Raw genomic sequence first — 21,039 nt, forward strand, 5'->3', positions numbered from 1 at the left:
ATTTGTTATTAATTTTCATTGGGGTATAGTTGCTGTACAATGCTGTTACTTTCTACTGCACAGCAAAGTGAGTCAGCTATATGTTTGCATATGTCCCCTCTTTTTTGGAGTTTCTTCCCACTTAGGTCACTGCAGAGCCCTGAGTAGAGTTCCCTGTGCTATAAAGTAGGTTCTCATTAACTGTCTATTTTACACACAGTCTCAATAGTATATATTGAGTTATAAGAGTTATATGCATATTTAGGACGGAAGTCCCTAAGTAGATCTACATTTTGCAAAAATTTTCCCCAAGTCTGTGCCTAGATGTTTCATTTTCATTATGTCCAAAACACCAAAATTTTAATGAAATCTAATTTATTAATTTTTTTTATTCTTGTCTGATTCATGCTTTTGGTGTTAGATCTAAGAAAACTTTGCTTAAATCAAGGTCACAAAAATAATTTCCTCTGTTTTCTTACAGAAATGTTATGATTTTAACAGAAACATAAAACTGTGGTCTGTTTGAGTTGAATTTGATATATGCTGAGAGGTAAGGATATAGGGGGATTTTTTGTTTGTTTTACCTTTCCATATGAATGGGCTTCACTCATAACTCAGTTGGTAAAGAATCCTCCTGCAATGCAGAAGACTCTGGTTCAATTCCTAGGTTGGGAAGATCCCCTGGTGAAGGATCGGCTACCCACTCCAGTATTCTTGGGGTTCCCTTGTGGCTCAGCTGGTAAAGAATCTGCCTGCAATGCAGCAGACCTGGGTTCAATCCCTGGGTTGGGAAGATGCCCTGGAGAAGGGAAAGGTTACTCACTCCAGTATTCTGGCCTGGAATACTGGACAAAGAGTCAGACATGACTTAGCAACTGAGCACACTCCCTTTTTAATTATCTTGGCACTTTCTTTTCTGATATAGGTATTTAAAGTTATAAATTTCCCTCTCTCAGCTGCTTTAGCATCATTCCATAAATTATGATATTTTTGTTTCATTTAGTTTAAAATATTTTTACTTTCCCCATGGTATCTTCTTTGAACTATGAATTATGCAGAAGAGTTTTATTTTCCAAATAGTTATGGTTTATCTTTTTCAGAGTTCTTTCTGTTATAAATGTTTCATAGTGAGACGACATGTTGTTGTTTGATCACTAAGTCGTGTCCGACTCTTTTGTGACTCCATATATTGTAGCCCGCCAGGCTCCTCTGTCCAAGGGATTTCTAAAGCAACAATACTGGAGTGGGTTGCCATTTCCTTCTCCAAGGGATCTTCCCGACCCAGGGACTGACAGGAGGATTCTTTAGCACTGAACCACCTGGGAAGCCCACTTAGACAACATACGTCTTTTCTCAATTTATTGTTAGACCTATTTTCTTGAGAAGACTATATACTATCCTTAACAGCATTTCCCATCATTTAAGCCTATTTGTGTCTTTGAATCTAAGCTGTATCCATTGTAGATAGCATATAGGTGGGTCTTGGGTTTTTATTCAGCCTGACAGTCTGTTTCAATTAAATGCAAAGTTTAATGCATTTGTGTATAATGTATTTATTGATATATCTGAATTATATCTCACATTTTGCCAACCTCATACCCATTTTGCTTTTCTGTTCCTTATTTATTGCCTTCTTTGGGGGTAAGTAAAAATTTTTAGTGAATCGCTTTAATTTCTCTTGGAATTTTTTTCTTTTTGTTGGCTCTAGGGATTGCAAAATAATCTTAATTTATCATAATCTGCTTCAAAGTAGTATTAACTTAATTTCAGTAAAATATAAAACCTTGAGCCCAATTTAGCTTCATTTCCTCCCCCTCCTTCCTGCCATTCCATCACGTGCTCAGTCATGTCCGATTCTTCACGACCCCGTGCACTGTAGCCCACCAGGCTCCTCTGTCCATGGGATTCTCCAGGTGAGAATACTGGCGTGAGCAGGTGTTTCCTCCTCCAGGCTGTGGTATTATTGTATACATATATATATATATTGTTTATTTATATATACTGTAGTATGTGCATGCACGCAAAGTCGCTCAAGCTGTGTCTGACTCTTTGCAAATCTATGGACTATAGCCCGCCAGGCTCCTCTGTCCATGGGATTCTCCAGGCAAGAATACTGGAGTAGGTTGCCATGCCCTCCTCAAGGGTATCTTATTGTGTGCATATATGTTATAAATGCAACAACACATTGTTCTATTTATTGCTTTATACAATCTTATGCAATTTAGAGAAAAGAATAATGAGAATATATATTTAGAGTATTTTATATTTACCTTCATATTTACTATTTTTGGTGGTGGCGGTGGTTTAGTCGCTAAGTTGGGTCCGACTCTTGCAATCCCATGGACTGGGAACTTACCAGGCTCCTCTGTCCTTGGGATTCTCCAGGCAAGAATACTGGAGTGGGTTGCCATTTCTTTCTCCAGGGAATCTTCCCGACCCAGGAATTGAACCCAGGTCTCCTGCATTGCAGGCAGATATTTTACCAACTGAGCTACAAGAGAGCAATTTTTTTTACCATTGTTTATTTCTTCCTGTAGATTGAAGTCACCATCTGGTATCATTTCCTTCCAATCTGAAGGGCTTGCTCTAGTATTTATCGTAAAGATGTTTCTCTAGCAACTATTCTCTGAATATTTATTTATCTATAAATGTTATTTCACCTTCATTTTCAAAGGGAAGCTTTGCTGGACAGAATTCTTTGTTGACAGGTTTTTCTTTCCTTCAGCACTTTAACTACGTCATCCAACTTTATTTCCCCCACCATTGTTCCTAACTAGAAGTCAACCATTAATTGTTCTGTTATTCCTTTGCATGAGATAAGTTATTTTTCCTCTTGCTGCTTTCATCATTTTCCCTTTGCCTTTCAACAATTTAATTACAGTGTCTAGGTGTGGATCTCTTTGGTCTTCTTGGGTTTTAGATAAATATTTTCCTACCAACTTTGAGGAGATTTCCATTAGTATTTCTTCAAATATTTTTTCTACTCTTTTCTCTCTCCCTCTGGGATTCCCATTACACTTATGTTAGAATGCTTGACCTTGTATCACCGGTCAATGAGAGGTCTGTTCATTTATTTTTCAGTTTTTAAATTTTCCTTTCTCTGTTCATGTTGGATCATTTCTATTGCTCTAGCTTCAAATTCACACATTCTTCCTCCCACCATCTCAAATCTACTGTTGAGTCCTTTAGTGAATTTTTATTTCAGTTGTTGTGCCTATTTTCAAATCCAGAATTTCTATTAAAAATAATTTCTATCTTTTTATTGAGTTTCCCTACATATTATATCACTATCTTCATTTTTCTTTCATTCTTTAGACATGTTTTCCTTTATTTCTTTAGTCATATTTGCTATAGCTGCTGTGCAGTTTTGGCAGCTAAATCTGACATCTTTGGACACTCAGAAACCATTCCTATTGATTTATTTTTTTCCTGAATGTGGGTCACACTTTCTTATTTCTTTGCATTTATCACATTTTTTTGTTGTTGTTGTTGAATACTGGATAGTTTAGATAACATATGGTAGTAACTCTGGACTCTGACTCTTCCCCTCTTGAGGGTTTTTATTTAGAAACTTGCCTGGACTGACCTGTGAAGTGTGGTCCCCTGCAATTACTGACCAGTGGTGTTTCTTCTCGATCTTTCTTTATTTTTAAACCTGCTTCTTGGAGGTCACCTTGTGTCTGTAATGCTTTTTATCCCTATTTATTATTGGAATATAATTGGTTTTTTCTTTGGGATGGTTTTGGTCACTGCCTCTTGTACGATGTTATGAACCTCCATCCATAGTTCTTCAGGCACTCTGTCTATCAAATCTAATCCCTTGAATCTATTTGTCACTTCTACTGTATAATCATAAGGGATTTGATTTAGGTCATACCTCAGTGGCCTTATGGGGCTTCCTTGATAGTTCAGTTGGTAAAGAATCCACCTGCAATGCAGGACACCCCAGTTCAATTGCTGGGTCTGGAAGATCCGCTAGAGAAGGGATATGCTAGCCACTCCAGTATTCTTAGGCTTCCCTGTGGCTCAGCTGGTAAAGAATCTGTCTGCAATGAGGGAGACCTGGGTTCGATCCTTGGGTTGGGAAGATCCTCTGGAGAAGGGAAAGGCTACCCACTCCAGTATTCTGGCCTGGAGACTTCTATGGACTGTACAGTCCATGGGGTCACAAAGAGTCAGACACAACTTAGCAACTTTCACTTCACTTCACTTCATTTCAATGGCCTACTTCTCTTCAGTGGTTTTCCCTACTTACTTCAATTTAGCTCTGAATTTTGAAAAAACAAGCTTATGATCTGATCCACAGTCAGCTTCCAGTCTTGTTTTTGCTGACTGTATAATTTCTCCATCTTTGGCTGCAAAGAATATAATCAGTGCGATTTCAGTATTGACCATTTAGTGATGTCCATGTGTAGAGTTGTCTCTTGCGTTGTTGGAGGAAGGTGTTTGCTTAGACCAGTATGTTCTCTTGGCAAAACTCTGTTAGCCTTTGCTCTGCTTTATTCTGTATTACAAAGCTAAACTTACCTGTTACTCCAGGTGTCTCTCGACTTCCCACTTTTGCATCCAGTCCCCTATGATGAAAAGGACGTCTTCTTTTGGTGTTAGTTCTACCAGGTCTTGGAGGTCTTCACAGAACCTTTCAACTTCAGCTTCTTCGGCATTAGTGGCTGCACTAACTACCACTCTTAGAGGTAGTTCTTTGGCATAATTAATTTGATTACTGAGATTGTACTCAAGTACCGCATTTCAGACTCTTTTGTTGACTACGAGGGTTACTCCATTTCTTCTAAGGGATTCTTGCCCACAGCAGTAGATAAAATGGTCATCTGAATTAAATTCACCCATTCCCATCCATTTGAGGTCATTGATTCCTAAAATGCCAATGTTCACTCTTGCCACCTCCTGATTGAGCACATCCAATTTACCTCGATTCATGGATCTATGAACATTCCAGGTTCCTATGCAATATTGTTCTTTACATCATCAGACTTTACTTTCACCACCAGACACATCCACAACTGGGTGTCATTTCCGATTTGGCTCAGCCTCTTCATTCTTTCTGGAGCTATTTCTATGCCCTTCCACAGTAGCATGTTGGACACCTACTTTGGTATAAGTTGACCCCTTCTTTGGTATAATTGTTCTTCAGTTTATGGGTCACCTGCCCGGTGGCTCTATGGTAGGGATAATAGCAATCTCCTCCAAGAAGACTAATGCCAACATGCCATGCCTCCCAGAGCTGCTGCTGCCAGCGCCTCTGTCTCCACAGCAGGCCACTGCTGACTCATGCCTCCACAGGAGACCTCCAAACACTGACAGGCAGGTCTGGCTCAGTTTCTTGTAGGGGTCACTGCTCCTCTCCCCTGGGGCCTGGTGTGCACAAGGTTTTGTTTGTGTCCTCCAAGAGTCTCTGGCAAGTATGGGGTTTGATTTTAACACGACTGAGCCCCTCCTACCATCTCATTGTTACTTCTTGGTCCTTGGATGTCAGGTATCATGTTTTGGTGGGTTCCAACATCCTCCTGTCGAGGGTTGTTCAGCAGCTAACTGCAAATTTGGTGCTCTCACAGGAGAAGATGAGTATGTGTCCTTCTACTCTGTCATCTTGGCATGGGTTCATTTCACACGCTAGCAAGGCAATGCTCAAAATCCTTCAAGCTAAGCTTCAACAGTACATGAACTGAGAACTTCCAGATGTACAAACTGGATTTAGAAAAGGCAGACGAACCAGAGATCAAGTTGCCAACATTCTTGGCTCACAGAGAAAGCAAGGGAATTCCAGAAAAGTATCTTCTTCTGCTTCACTGACTGTATTAAAGCATTTGACTGTGTGGATCACAACAAACGGTGGAAAATTCTTAAAGAGATGGGAATACCAGACCACCTTACCTGCCTCCTGAGAAACTTGTATGCAGGTCAAGAAACAACATTTAGAACTGGACGTGGAATAACAGACTGGTTCAAAATTGAGAAAGGAGTACATCAAAGCTGTATATTGTCACCTTGCCTATTTAACTTACATGCAGAGTACATCATGCAAAGTGCCAGGCTGGATCAATTACAAGCTGGAATCAAAATTTCTGGGATCAATAATCTCAGATATGCAGATAATAACACCCTAATGGAAGAAAGCGAGGAGGAACTAAAGAACCTCTTAATGAAGGTGAAAGAGGAAAGTGAAAAAGCTGACTTAAAACTCAACATTCAAAAAACTAAGATAATGGCATCCAGTCCCACACTGCATGGCAAATAGACATGGAAAAAATGGAAACAGTGGCAGATTTTATTTTCTTGGACTCCAGTATCACTGGGTACAATGACTGCAGCTATGAGATTAAAAGACACTTGCTCCTTGGAAGAAAAGCTGTGACCAACCTAGACAGCATATTAAAAGTGGAGACTACTTTGACAACAAAGGTCTGTATAGTCAAAACCATGGTTCTTCCAGTAGTCATGTGTAGATGGAGGAGTTGGACCATAAAGAAGGCTGAGCACTGAAGAACTGATGCTTTTGAAGTGTGGTGCTGAGAAGACTCCCGAGTCCCTTGGACAGCAAGGAGATCCAACCCGTCAGTCCTAAAGGAAATCAGTCCTGAATAATCATTGGAAGGACTGATGCTGCAGCTGAAACTCCAGTCCTTTGACCATGTGATGCAAAGAGCTGACTCACTGGAAAAGACCCCGATGCTGGGAAAGATTGAAGGCAGGAGGAGAAGGGGGCAACAGGGAATGAGATGGTCGGTTGGATGACATCATCAACTCAATGGATATGAGCTTGACATACTCTGGGAAACGGTGAAGGACAAGGAAGCCTGGTGTGCTGCAATCCATGGGGCTGCAAAGAGTCGAATATGACTTAGCGACTAAACGACAATAATTGCTTTACAACATTATATACATTTCTGCTGTACAACAAAGTGAATCGGCTGTATGTATACATATATCCCCTCCCTCTCGAACCTCCCTCCCACACCCCATCTCACCCCTCCAGGTCGTCACAGAGCTGTATTGCTTATTGTTCAGCCATATTTTGAAAGAAATTGCTTTCAAACACCTCAGGCCAGTAAAAGTCCTACCTTCTGATGATGGATCTGTGTGCAGGCCGATGAGCCCATTCAAACCTCAAGTGCCACCACAATTTACTTTCCCTCTTTCTCTCTTACTTCCCCGAGGGCCAGGAAGGTGTGGGTAGCTTGGGTCTAGTCCAGCCTCTGGTGCCCATGTGCAGAAGCACCTTTCAACCTGGGACATGCAGAGAGCCCGTCAAGCCCCCGACAGCTGTCACACCTCTTGGAGCTCCTTGTTTAATCCCATGTTTTTGTTTTTTTGTTTTTTCAAGGCAAAAGACACACAATGTGATTTTATTTATGTCTAAATCAGTGAAACAAAATATTCACTGCAAGGTACAAACTTTTTTAGCATGAAACATCTATTATTTGAATATGAAATATCCTGCTGAAATTGAAAAATATGTTTTAAAGTGAAATTCATTCTTAATTGTCAATTATTTTGAGACTATGGAAACAAGAAAATAAAGTTACGTTCATTGGGGCTGCTTCAGTTCAGTTCAGTCACTCAGTCGTATCCAACTCTTTTCACTGGGGGCTGCTTAAACTTTCACAGATGTCTTTTCTTAAAAATTCCCTTACAGTTTTACAGTCTTAATTAGATATAAAACAAACATAGTATAAAATCTACTGATCATTTTATATCTAATCCCATGTTAATCCACTAGTTAATCCATTGGTTGATCCAAATACAGCTGCAGTTTTACAGAACCACTGCCCCCAAACCATGCTTACACATGCTTTGTTTGTCACCAATATTATCACTTTAACTGACAATGTTCCAAGTCAGGTGAGTCTGCTCCTGCAGCAGCAGTTGCACTCTGGATAGACTGCCCACCAGCAGAACCCCAGAGAAGCATATCAGAGACTCACTCTGTCCTTCCAGAGTTCAGTACTTTCATTAATGAACCCTTATTTTCATCACCCTTCATCTTTGTTGTGGGGCTTTGGTGAATTTCTGTAGTGTTGAAATAGTTGCTTTTTTTTGTCGATTTTGTCCACTTCTTTAGTTGCTATCGAAGAGAACATTTGGCACTCACTGCACTCCACCATGTCAGAAATGAATTTTGCCTAGACTTGGGAAAACCTTGCAGGTAAAGCCTTGACCACCTACTCTCCCAGGGAACCCCACCCAATCCCAGCATCCAGAATTCCCTCTTCAGGCTTCCTTGACAATATGTTGACTCTTGCCTATTTTTTAAGACTTACAGGAACAGTTACTCAGTCTCTCTGAGTTGTCCTAGGTTATCGACTGTGCCCTGTCTTTCCATACACAGCCCCTTAACTGCAGTGGTGCTTTTCATGATCTAGCCAAAATGTGGCCCACGGTCCTTTCACATGTTTGTTTCTTCCTCAAAACCAAGATATCCTTGAAGCTGGGGGTTCTCCTCAAGGGTGAAAATCAGGCCTCAAGCATCATGCTCCCACTCCCTCCCGCCCCCGTTCCTAGCCCAGAGCATGGATCTTAGTAGAAGCTAAGTAAGTGTTTGTTGAAATAACGCATGAGTAATTGAATAAATGGTAGCTCCAACAATACCACAATCCATTGATTTGTTCACTGCTTCACTGGAACTGAAATGATTCATTCTTGTTTTGTCTGCACAGTATTTGAACACAGTTATTTGGCCAAGTTAGTATTAATTCAGGTTTATCCATTTCACTACGCCAGTGGCAGTATAAATAAGTCACGGACAGAAGCAAAGAGCAACATCAGTAGATAACAGCGGGCTCCCCTGAAGGTAAGTCAGCTTGCTTCTCTTGGGGCCAGTGAGGTTCTACATGGGTAAGTGATTTATTGGTCTTTTGCTATGGTTCAAGTAGCCTCTGCCTTGGACAAGCTGATGAAGGATCCAGGATAATAAGGATGTGTATATTTTCTAGAATCTCCTGCATCCACTGCTCTCCCCACCCCATAGCTCTCTTCCACTCACTGGCTCCCTCAACCACAGTGTCCCCATTCTCACCAACCCTTCTCCCACTCAGATAAGGTGGACGGAGGAGGTGATGAAGGGGGGAAGGCTGGAAGAACAGTGGTTGGCAGTGAGAGGTAGGGGCGAATTGGAGGAGACCATGCGGGACTGATGTAGACTGCTTAGGACTGGATTGCTGAATCAGGTTGGCAGGAACCAGGGTATGGCAGGACTTCTCTGCCACCTGAAGAATTTGGACTCCATCCCCTTGAAACTCAAGGGGAACCAAGAAACAGAAGTGCTTGACACTCTGAGGAGCCTGTTCTGGCTGCCAGGTGTCTGGAAATGTGGTTGGGGGGAAGACTGACAGGCAGGTGATGATGTCATGGCAACTTGGGCTGCATAACAAAATACCATAACCTACGTGGCTTAAGCAATAGAAATGTATTCTCTCACAGCTCTGAGGCTGGAAGTCCAAGATTAGGGTGCCAGCATGGCTGGATTCTGGTGAGAGTTCTGGCTTGTAGATGGCTGTCCTCTCATGCGTCCTCACCGGACCTCATCTTTGTGGCACACACGCAGGGGCAGAGTGGGGAAAGCCCGTACTCTGGTGTCTCTTCTTGTTCGGGAAACTAATACATGGCTACACACCAGGGACACTCGTGACCTCATCCGACTCAAATTACTTCCCAAAGGCCTTCCTTCCAAGCACTGTTACATTCAGAGCTAGGGCTTTTGACATTGGAATTTCGAGGGGCATAAACCTTCAGTCCACAGTAGATGCTACTTCAGTAGCCATGATAAGGGACACCAGGGGTGGCAGGGATAATGCAGAGAAGCGGACCCTGTACCTGGAACTGAGCTGGGTACCACAGGGAACTAAGGAAGGAGGACAGGCCCTGCCCTAAGGAGGTAAAACTGAGCACAAAATCAGGTCATGGTTCTCGTCTTTTTCCTTCTCATCAGTGGGGCCAGAAATCCTGCCATCTGCGCTCCCTTCAGGTGCAAGGCCTGACTTCTGGTCTCAATCGTGGGGGTCACATATGGGGACGTTCATTCCTTCATTTATGGCTGCTCACTCAATTGTGTCCAGCTCCCTGTGGCCCCACAGACTGTAGCCCTCGGGGCTCCTCTGCCCATGGAGTTTTCCAGGCAAGAATACTGAAGTAGGGTGCCATTTTATACTCCAGTGGATCTTCCTGACCCAGGGATCAAACCCATGTCTCTTACATCACCTGCAATGACAGGCAGATTCTTTACCACTAGTGCCACCTGGGAAGCCCACATATGGGGACAGAGAGGGGTTTTTGCCCCGACAGTGGGTAGGGGCAGTAGCTGACAGCACAGAGAGGACTTAGGTAACCAGGATTTCCTGAGATGACCTTCGCCAGGCCCTGGGTTCAGCTGATGTCCAAGTTGTCTGAGCGCCACCCGGGATTCACTTTAGAAATCACACCAGCATCTCTAAAGTCGGATTTGGCAGGCCTGCATCTGGACTTTGGGTTGCTGCTGCTGCTGCTAAGTCACTTCAGTCGTGTCCGACTCTGTGTGACCCCATTGACGGCAGCCCACCAGGCTCCCCCGTCCCTGGGATTCTTTGGAAAGGTTGAATTTTCATGTTAAAATCTAGATTTTTAGGTGCTTCAGAAACAAATCAACAACAACAAAAAGATACCCAGCACCACGGCCCCAGAACTGATCCTAGTCATAGCTGGAGCTGAGTAATGCCAGCCCCTTCAACCTGGGCACATTGGCCCATTTTCCACAGTCCCCAGCATGCCTTATTTCACTACGCTTGCTGTCTTTCCGTGTGGGTATTTCTGGCCAGACCTCTGTGGGTGTTTGAATCTGCAGTCTTTGCTCTCTCTCTCTTGTTTCTTTCCTTTACACACTTTTCAGGATTGTGTCATGAACCCTGCACTTAAAAAAAGAAAAAAAAAGTGTGGATGGAGAAGACCCACTTGCAGGGTCAGCTAGGGGCAGAAGTAAATCCCTCTTAATCAGGTCACTTTAATTTGTCTTAAGTCAGGTTCCAAAATCCTCATTAGACCTTCCTTATTGGACTTAGCTGCTGCTGCTAAGAAGCTTCAGTTGTGTCCGACTCTGTGCAACCCCAGAGATGGCAGCCCACCAGGCTCCCCCGTCCCTGGGATTCTCCAGGCAAGAACACTGGAGTGGGTTGCCATTTCCTTCTCCAATGCGTGAAAGTGAAAAGTGAAAGTGAAGTCGCTCAGTCGTGTCCGACTCTTAGCAACCCCATGGACTGCAGCCTACCAGGCTCCTCCGCCCATGGGTTTTTCCAGGCAAGAGTACTGGAGTGGGGTGCCATTGCCTTCTCCGTTGGACTTAGCTAGCATTCTCCAATCCAGGACTAATAGAAGCCCCGCCCAGATGAGCTGCATATAGATAAAAGGAGCCTTTTTCAACCCCTACAGCATTGAGAACACGTTCCATAGAATATTCACCCATATACCTCTTCCTTCCAATAACAGCTGTGGATTGCTGCAGAAATGCCCCACAGGAGAATGCATCTGGCCCTGTCTCTGGTCCTCATCCTCTGTGGCCTGTTTGACAGCATCTTCTGTGAAAAGCAGCAACACTCTCAACAGCACGTGAAGCTAGTCTTGTTAAAGAAAATTTCAGCTCTCTCCCAGAAGGTGCAAGCTCACCCTAAGGCTTTTGCCCAAGAATTGTTCAAGGCTTTGATAACTGAGGAGCCCAGAAAGAATATCATCTTCTCCCCCGTGGCCATGACTATCACCCTGGCTACCCTCTCCCTGGGGATCACATCCACAATCAGCCATGCTGAGCCCAAACTGTTGGATGCGCACCAGTGCTTACAGCATCTCGTCCACGTGGGGCACGGGCTAGTGAAGCAGAAACAACTGAAGTACCAGGACATTCTCTTTATCAACAGCAAAACGATGGTCAACCAGATGCTTCTGCAGCAGATAAGCAAGCTGCAGGAAATGGACATCCAGATGATTGACTTTACAGATACAGAAAAAGCCAAGAAGGCCATCAGCCACCATGTGGCTAAAAAAACACATAGGAAAATCACAGACTTAATCACCGACCTGAACCCTGAGACCATCCTATGTCTTGTCAACCACGTTTTCTTCAAAGGTGAGGTTTATTAAGTGCATGAATTCCTGTTTTGGGTAGTCTTTGCCTTGTGTTTCCTAACAGGTTTAAGTCAGAAAAAAAAAAAAAAGCTATGATTTTTGTCAGTATATCCCATTTTCTCAGAAACCAGTAGATCCAAAACTTTTTAATTGACTTGGATATCACAGTATTGTCTAGCATTTTTCAGTGATTCTTCTCTTAATCCTCTCAGTCATCTTGTCTGTGGTGCTTAAGATATTTTGGAGTAAAACGTGATCACTCTCGCTGATAAAAAAGGGGAAAAAAAAGAAATCATTTTTTGCAGAGCCATGAACATCCCGGGTAATTCACTCATCTTGTATGGTCGGATTAGTGCGAAATGAGACGCTCTCTGCAGCTGTGTCCAGTGTTGAATTCAGGGTCACGCACCAGGTGTCTGAAAGATCAGTGTGAAGTCCTGGTCACAGACCTTGACATCACGGATGTTTCCTCAGGTGGCCTCAGAGTCACCCCGCGCTGCTATTTACGTCCTCTTCCTGCACGCCGTATCTCCTGTCTTTTTCTTCCACTGACTCACAGCTGTGACCCCTCCTACTGCCCAAATGGGGACAAGAAAGCAGGTCAGGCAAGATGTCCTGCACGAGCAGTCCGAGGCACACACACCTCTCCTCTCACAACCCCCTCCATCACAGTGAAGGGAAAAAGTTGTGCCCTCGCCATCCTCAAGGTGGCGCCCTTTCTGTCTTCCCTGCCCAAGGACTCCCCCCACCTTCCTCTTACCCCAGAGCCCGTTCCTTTCTTATCTCCTTTGCTGCTTTCTCTTCTCCTGACTTCTAGAAGTGCCTCTCACCTCACCTGGGTTCACAACCTCAAACACCATCTGTACTCTATTCCCTAGTCCCTAGATGAGGCCCGGACCACCTCCCCTGAGGTCCAGATTCTAATATCTTTGGTGGGATGTTTCACAGGCCCCCAAACACAATTCCCCAACCTGGCACCACCCCCAACACCCTGTGTCTCCTCATCTCAGAGAATCACAGTGCCATCTACCCACCTGCTCCAGACAAAAAACCTCCAGATCCAAGAACACAAGTCATATGGATTCTGCCTGCAGAGTCGACCTGGAATGTGTTGACTTCTCACCATCTGAGAAGCCTAGCCCAGAAGTTTCTAGCCCAGGCCAACACTAGTTCTTGCCTAGATGACTTTCCAAAGTTGATTACTCTGTTGCCATTCATGCCTGCCTCCAACCTCTTCTCCATTAAAAGGCCAGAACAGTTTTCTTGAAACATAAATCAGCTCTCTGTTTTATTCATTGCTCTAACCTCAGTATGTAGTATGGTACCTGGAACATTTTTTGAGTTCAAGAAATTTTAGGTTTAAACGAGTCAATTCATGGATATGCTATTACTGATTAAACAGGGTTCCGACCAGGACATGAATAATGTTTGTCCTGTGCATGATAAGTGAGGGAACTGCTCACAAAACAGTGCTTCCCAGCATAGGATACTTGCTGAAGCCACTGACCATCTGTTATTCATATTTAGGTCCACAGTTCCAAACTACATACCTGAGACATAAAAAGTGCTCCACAAAGGATCTTTTTTTTTAACTTCACTGCGTTGCCTAAAGGATCTTATTTCCCCAACCAGGGATTGAACTTGTGCCCCCTGCATTGGGAGCAGGGAGTCTTAACCACTGGACTGCCAGGGAAGTCCCAGCATGAATGATCTTGGAGGGATCATTTCTCTGGATATTCTAAAGAAGTCTCCAGCATGATTCCCCCTTGGCGGTGGTGGTTTAGTTGCTAAGTCATGTCCAACTCTTTGCAACCTCATGGACTGTAGCCCTCCATCCTCCGACAATTTTCCAAAAGCTTTATCCATATCCCTCTCTAGAAAGCAAGTAGCAACAACAGAACAGAGAGGACCGCAAGCCTGCCTCCAGAATCAGAAGCAAGACTGACACTTGTAGAGATTTTCCAGACCAGACCAGATGGCCATTATTCTGGGTGATGGATGCCTTTTTTAACTTGTGTGTACTTTGAATTTTTCTTAAAATCCACTGGGAATTGCATTATTTAAAACAGAATTTCACGCAGGTGTGTGCATGTGTGCTGAGGTGTGTGTGCCTTTCTGATAAAAAGCTTACCTCCTTGAATAAAATTAATACACTTTATTTTAAATAATTAATTTTTTGGAGTATAATTGCTTTACAATGTTGTGTTAGCTTCTATTGAACAACAAGTTTAATAAATTTTAAATAGATTTCTTTACCATTCTTTGAACTCTTAAAACACTCAAATGCAGTAGAAATTCTCAAAGAAGGGATGCTGTGATCAATGTTTCCTAAATTATTTGATGGCAAAATCCTTTCTTGATGTTACAGTTCCAAAGGCAGTTATTTTGGTAAACATCTTTTGAGAAATACAGAGTTAAAGAAATTGCAGGGTGATTATTTTTGAAAATCATGTGTTTGCCTTTACTTCCTTTGCACCAGTCTAGAATTTTAACTATTCTGCTCACTAGAGTCAAGGTGTCACCTTAAACGGACTGCTTCCTTCTCAAGCAGATCACCTCTGGGGGCCCCAAACGTGAAGGTGGTGATGACTTTTCCACCAGATCACTCTTTGACTGTTCCTTCCTGATTTTCCCAGGCATCTTGAAAAGAGCTTTTCAGCCCAAACTCACCCAGAAGGAGGACTTCTTTGTGAATGACCAAACCAAAGTGCAGGTGGACATGATGAGAAAGACAGAACGGATGCTTTACAGCCGGTCAGAGGAGCTACATGCTACGATGGTTAAGATGCCTTGCAAAGGAAATGTGTCCCTAACTCTCATGCTCCCAGATGCAGGACAATTTGACACTGCTCTTAAAAAGATGACTGCTAAGCGAGCTAAACTTCAGAAAACCAGTGACTTCAGGTATGCTATTCTGAAGGAATACTTTAGATTCAAATTAGATTTTTCTCAGCCCTCACTTCCTCTATGCAAAAGTCTTATTTGGGTGGCAAGGGTGGGCGAGTTTGGCGTCTGGTTATTTCCTAGGATATTTGTAGAAAATGAAACAAACCAAACAGGAGGAATAGTGGCCCGAATCCCATTACCAAGTCGGAAGCCCCTTAAACCGTTAATTATGGTTCTCTTGGTGACATGTACAGTATCAGAAATCCACTTCGTAAAAGATCAAGTTGGATACAGAGAGGAATTATTGGAAAGATACATGGGAATTTCACGAAACTTACAAAATACATGAAATGGAATTTCAGGGATAAACACAGCCAGGTCTCGTGAGGGATTGGAACAAGGGACAGCAAAGTCACCTGGAACTCCATCTCTCTTGTCACAAGTCCTTGTTTTTGCCTCTCCAGCTCAGCAAACCAGCTTTCCCACACACATTAGCACACAATCCACTCATCCCCAGAATATTTTCTGAGCATCTATTCTATGACAGAAACTGCTTGGTGCTGGGGATACAGTGATTAGCCAAACACATCTCTGTTCTCATGAAATTTTCAGTCTGGTAGGAAAGGTAGAAAGTCAACTAACAAATACGCAACTTCAAATTGTAGAAAAGCTATGAGAGAATGAGTAGGGTATATAACAGAAGTCAGTGGTGGAGTGCTCATCAGGGATCTTAAGTAGGAAATGATCTTAAGGAAGTAAATGTCAAGCTGAGACCACTGAGGACAGACATGACTCTCTTCCGTTCAATCAGAAGCTCCAACTCACACTACACTGAGCATCTTTCAGTTCCAACTACATATTCCTGGAAGAGAGAATTGAATCAATCCAGCTTGAATACCGTGTCCATCGGACTCCAGTCAATGCGGATAAATTACATAGCGAAAGTCTGATCTTCAATGGCCCACTGATCTTAGTGGCAGGAGTTGACGAGCAGTCTTCGGGCAACAAATGTACAGATTGGGAAGAAATCTATAAACAGCATTTTACTCCTACAGTTGAGAGCCACCGCAGAGTGGATCTGCCATTTTCTGCCACAGGTGTGCGTCCCACAGTATTCCTAGTTGGGGCAGAGGGGATTCGGCAGTGGAGGAACCCAGCTGAGTGGGTGGCTATCCAATCAGAAGCTCAACACCGCATTGACACAGGCTAAGATGGATTGGTTTCTGAGCAACCAAAAATGTTGGGTGAGAGGGCTGGCACTATATATTCTAATGTTTTGTTCACTTGCTAAGTCATAGCTGACTTTTCCCAACCGCTTTCTAATACTCTCCCTTAGTTACAGAGTTGCTAATCTGTAGAAGGAGGAGTCCTCCTTTCTGTCTCAAAGATTATCATCCGAGATGGGACCTCCTCTCCTGGGAAAACTCCCTGCGCTCTGCCTGCAGCAAGAGGACCCCACGTCCCCCAAACCCTCAGCACATTTAGCGTCACCACACAGTTTAAACTGCTGCTTCCAGATGGAGGGTTAGAGGGACTCAAGGCTGGATGCCCTTGGTCTGACCCTCATCATCTCTTGTATAGAAAGCCTGTGAAGGGAATCATTTGAATAGTAAAGTGTATTCTGAGTTAGTGGTTTGCTTGGAAATTCAACACTGCAGCTCAGACCCCAACATCTTTAATCTTCCCCTGAGCAAGCACTGAGAGCAAACACTTCTATTACCTTTTCACTAGGAAAAGATCTTTCAGCCTAAGCAAGGTGCAGCCCGTGGACCCCAGGACAGAGACATAGCTCAGCTTCCTTGTCATTTTCATTCTCCACAGACTGGTGCACTTAGTTTTGCCCAAGTTCAAGATCTCCTCCAAGATAAACTTAAAGCATCTGCTTCCCAAGATTGACCCCAAACATATGCTGACTACCACAGCAATTTCACGGGACATCACACTGAAGGCTCCCCTGCCTAATTTGGAGGTGAGTGGGGCAATTTCTAGGGTCCCTGTTTTATTATCCACCACAGCCCTGATTGAAAATCAGTTTTCTAATACAGCAGTTGTAGCTCTTATCTACCCAGATCCATGGGCTTTGGGGGTCCTTTCGTCATTCACTCACTCAAAGGTCATTGCTTCAAGCCCTGGAGGCACTGGGGAGTAAAGTCATGGGCCAGCCAGACAGCATCTTACTCTGATAGTTGTTATGTTCTACTGACAGGGCAGACAGTGAGCACGCCCACAGACCTGTATGCTCTCCGTCCACCTGTGCTACATCGTCTGAAGAAAAGAAAGCAGAGAAACCAGGAAGAGTGGGTGGGGGTGCAGCGGGCAGGCATTAGAAGGACTGGGTTGGCCTTTATGCCAGGTCCTGGATAAAGGGCAAGGGAGAGCAAGGGGGCATATGCCTCGGGACTCGTGTTCTGGGCAAGGAGACCAACCAGTGTATCTGGAGGGGATGTGGACCTGACATTCTTGAAGAACCCCAAGAAAGCCCAGGCAGCTAGAGTGATGAGTGAGACAGAGTCTGGTAGGAGGTGAGGGCAGAAGTCAGGTAGAGCCGGGTCCCTTGGGCCTCCCAGGCTCTGGGTAGGACTGGGGTTTTATTTGATTGACATGGGAGACCACCAAGGCATAGATCACTTTTTGCCAGGTGGAAAACAGGCAGTGTCCCCGGAGGAAGAGGGGACCCAGTAGGAAGTTTGGTGGGTAACCTAGGTGAGAGATGTTGGCGGTTAGATGAGGCATTCAAGGGAGAGTTAACAGTGATGAGAAAGTGCTGTGGGCTTTTTAGACTGAGCTGGGGAGTGGGAAGGGGAGTCGGGTTTCTGAGCTAGAAGAGTGGGAAACAATGCAGCCAATGTCTGAGGTGGGAAAGACAAAGGAGGGGTGGGCTCGGGCAGGCAGAGACTAGCTCTGCTAAACTGCAGATGCCAGTTAGACATCTGGATGCCAGGAAGCATCTACTCATGAGATAATTTTACCCACCCCGGTGGACACAGGGGTGCCCTCCAATGACTCCGCCAAGGTCACTAACTAGCTGGCTGCCTTGTGGCTGCCCTGTAACACTTTGCCCGGAATGTAAACAGCAGTCACAGTCTCTCAGCCTGGTACAGCTCCTGACAAACTACAAAACACTTTCTCACGGTTTCTCTCGCTCAGTCTCCCAGTGAACCCAAAGAACCCTGTTCTTTAACTGGGAGATGAGGGCCCGGCTGCTCAGAGACATCGGATGGAGTTCCCAAGGTTGGGGCCCCACAGGCATGCTGTGCTTTCCGTGGCCTAGTGAGTATAAGTAAGTGTTAGTGGCTCAGTCGTGTCCGACTCTTTTGCAGTCCTGTAGACTGTAGCCTGCCAGGCTCCTCTATCCATGGGATTTCCCGGGCAAGAATATTGGAGTGGGTTGCCATGCTCTTCTCCAGGGGATCCTCCCAACCCAGGGGTCAAACCCGGGTCTTCTGCACTGCAGGCAGCTTCTTTACCATATGAGCCACTAACAAAATCCACCCAGCAGGTGTGCCCTGAGTGCTGGGTTTGGGAGATGTTGAGCTCTTCACAATCCAATACAAACAATGTCATAGCCATGTTCCCCAGCAGGGCCTCCTGCAGATTGGGGGTCATGTGTGTTCTGGCACAAGCACTTTTTCTCCGAGGGCAAATTGTCCTTGGTTGGATGGAGACAAGAAAACCTAGCTCCCTGGTGGTTTTCATCACATCCTTTTATAAAAGTGTTCGAAAGGACTATCTCTCAGCTATTTTGCGGGATTTTTTTCTAAGCCTTCGGACCACCCAGCCTTCCCTGTGTTTTATTTCCCTTTCCCCCCTTTTAAATGCGCAGACTCCTTGAGTCATCCGCCCAACCCTGAGGATGTCTGAACCCAACGATCACCAATCCTATTATTGACCCCTCTTGGGGACATCTGATGTTCAAGGGCGAATTTGGTTGCTGAGAGCCAAGGGAAGCTTTCCAGGAGTGGAAACCAACCTTCCTTCACCTGGCATCAGCTGTCGGGGGAGGCTGCCCCCCAGTCTTGGCCATAGGAAATTGCTGGGTACACCTCACCCCCACCGCCACCCCAACTCCCGCCAGCTTGGTCTGGGACTAACCCAGAATCTGTGTCTTCCAGGTCCTGCATCAAGCTGAGATAGAGGTGAGCGAGCACGGCTTAACCGCGGACGCAGCCATGCACACAGATCATCTGTTCAAAGTCCCCGTGAACGCAAAGGAGGTCCCCGTGGTCGTGAAGGTCAACAGACCCTTCTTGCTGTTTGTGAAGGATGAGGTGACTCAGAGAGACCTCCTCGTGGGCAAAGTCCTCAACCCTCATCTTGAGTAGAGGCGGGGCCGCGCCGCGCAGCACAGGAACTTCGCGGGCCGTGAATAAAGACTACAATTCACCATTCGTGCGTCGCAGCCGTGCGTCAGACACGCTGAGACGGAGGAGCGCGGTCTGGGAATGCGGTGGGGGCGGGTGTTCGCCGGCCTTCTGCGCAGGGACAGAGCAGCATAAGCAGGGGGTTGCGCGGGTCTGCCAGGGACACTTGGCCAGGATGTCTTCTATCCCGGAACAAGGCTGACGTAGGCAGAGAAGCAATTCTGAGTGGGTGAGCAGGTGCAGGAGGGCTGTTTCAGTTGGGGGCTGTCTCACAGCCTGGCTTCCTGCCCAGCTGGCAGTCAGAGCGTGGCCCCTCATCTGCACTTGCCCCCTGCCCCCTGCCCCCGGCAGCCCCGGGGAGAGGCAGGTCCCACTGCAGAGAGGAGGCTGGGAAGAGGACAGACCCCTGGGGGGCTTCCGTGTGTTCACCCAGCTCCAGGGGGAAACGGGGGTGCCAGCGAGGCTGAGAGTCCAAGATATGTTGGCAGCATCTTCTCTTTCCCTCACCTGCTCTCTTTTCATCTTTACAGCAAGCTTCTGGTAGTGGTAGTTGTAGTTCAATTACTGTCCTGTCGGACAGCTGCAACCCCACAGACTGTAGCCGGCCAGGCTCCTCTGTCCATGGGATTCTCCAGGCAACAATACTGGAGTGGGTTGCCATTTCCTTCTCCAGGGGATCTTCCCAACCCAGGGATCGACCCTGGGTCTCCTGCATTCCAGGCAGATTCTTTACCAACTGAGCTACAACAGCCTTCTGTGAGAGAGTTATTATTGCCCCCTACCGGATGGGAAGTAAAAGCCACGTGGGGGGAAAAAGGACAGTCATGCACAGAATAGGGTGTGTGTGTGTGGCTGGGACTTGGGTGTTAGCCGGCTGGCTATGAACTTCCTTGGACATATAGAATCAAGGAGTCTGATGGCAACCAGACATTTGACAAGTGAGGTCCAGAGGCGACAAAGACGTTGACCAAACAGGCTGACCCAACAGTGCAACCGACGCAGCAGGACCTTGCCTGGCTGGGCTAGCCCAGCACAGCAGCCAGAGCAGACTAGGCCAGATGGTGAAATGAAACTCTTCTGGTAGAAATTCCAGGTTCAGTGCTGAAATCACAAGGCCGGGAGTGAGACGGGTGGGCAAAGATGGGGCAGGGGGCACCGACTGCTGAGCCTTGTAATGACATGACCGAGGCAGAACCTCCTTGGGGTCCAGTAGACCCAGGAGCCTTAGCCTGGACGAGAGAGACCCGGCCCCTCAAAACATGAAAAGTCCCTCTGCGGTGGGATCTAGGACACAACCCAAGTGTGCTCATCTGGGGACGATGTGAGCCCAAAGGAACCCCATCCACTACCAGAGGAGTCGTTTCAGGGCTAGAACTTTCATTCTTTTAACAAAGATGCCCAAGAAAAGGGCTTGCCATTTGCATTATCACTTAAACCCAAGCTACAAGAAAGGAGAGGCCTGGGGATGGGCCAGAAGAATACCCTGGAAAAGTAGTTCAGTAAAGGCGCTAACTCGAGAGAGGAACCATGAGGTGGACTGTTCTAGAAAATGTGGAGGAAGTGGAGTCAGAAGCATGAGCAAATGGAGGAATGCCAACAGACCCATGCTTGGGCACAGATCATATCCAAGCAGGTGCATGGCAGAGGCAGAGAGGGAAGGTGATTGTAGAGGATGTGGAGGGCCTGGTTCTGACGTTAGTGGCCCCAG

At 45.5% G+C, this 21,039-nt stretch overlaps 1 protein-coding gene and 1 long non-coding RNA gene across 3 annotated transcripts in view; one reads left to right on the forward strand and one right to left on the reverse strand.

Annotated features, from left to right (window-relative positions):
- Positions 1-6,183: 6,183 nt before the first annotated feature.
- LOC129550620 (uncharacterized) overlaps positions 6,184-21,039 on the reverse strand; it is an 81,870-nt gene continuing 67,014 nt past the window's right edge. For both annotated transcript variants that reach the window (XR_016035743.1, XR_008684856.2), the window contains one exon: positions 6,184-6,817. This is a non-coding gene — a long non-coding RNA (uncharacterized LOC129550620). The remainder of the gene's footprint in view (positions 6,818-21,039) is intronic.
- LOC129550618 (uterine milk protein-like) lies at positions 9,946-19,573 on the forward strand. The gene is made up of 4 exons (XM_055418455.2): positions 9,946-12,085; positions 14,721-14,988; positions 16,792-16,939; positions 19,083-19,573. Exons 1-4 carry the CDS (start codon positions 11,470-11,472, stop codon positions 19,290-19,292), a joined length of 1,242 nt encoding a protein of 413 aa, XP_055274430.2. The 5' UTR covers positions 9,946-11,469; the 3' UTR covers positions 19,293-19,573.

Source organism: Moschus berezovskii, chromosome 21 (assembly GCF_049115385.1).
Source record: "Moschus berezovskii isolate FMDL1 chromosome 21, NW_MosBer_1.0, whole genome shotgun sequence".
In the NCBI taxonomy this organism is placed as follows: Eukaryota; Metazoa; Chordata; class Mammalia; order Artiodactyla; family Moschidae; genus Moschus; species Moschus berezovskii.

Bases quoted from the DNA above. Each gene is read 5' to 3' on its own strand.
- LOC129550618 (XM_055418455.2), top strand. From the start codon at position 11,470: ATGCCCCACAGGAGAATGCATCTGGCCCTGTCTCTGGTCCTCATCCTC. The intron at 12,086-14,720 runs GTGAGGTTTATT...TGATTTTCCCAG, and splicing joins CAACCACGTTTTCTTCAAAG to GCATCTTGAAAAGAGCTTTT. The intron at 16,940-19,082 runs GTGAGTGGGGCA...TGTGTCTTCCAG, and splicing joins CTCCCCTGCCTAATTTGGAG to GTCCTGCATCAAGCTGAGAT.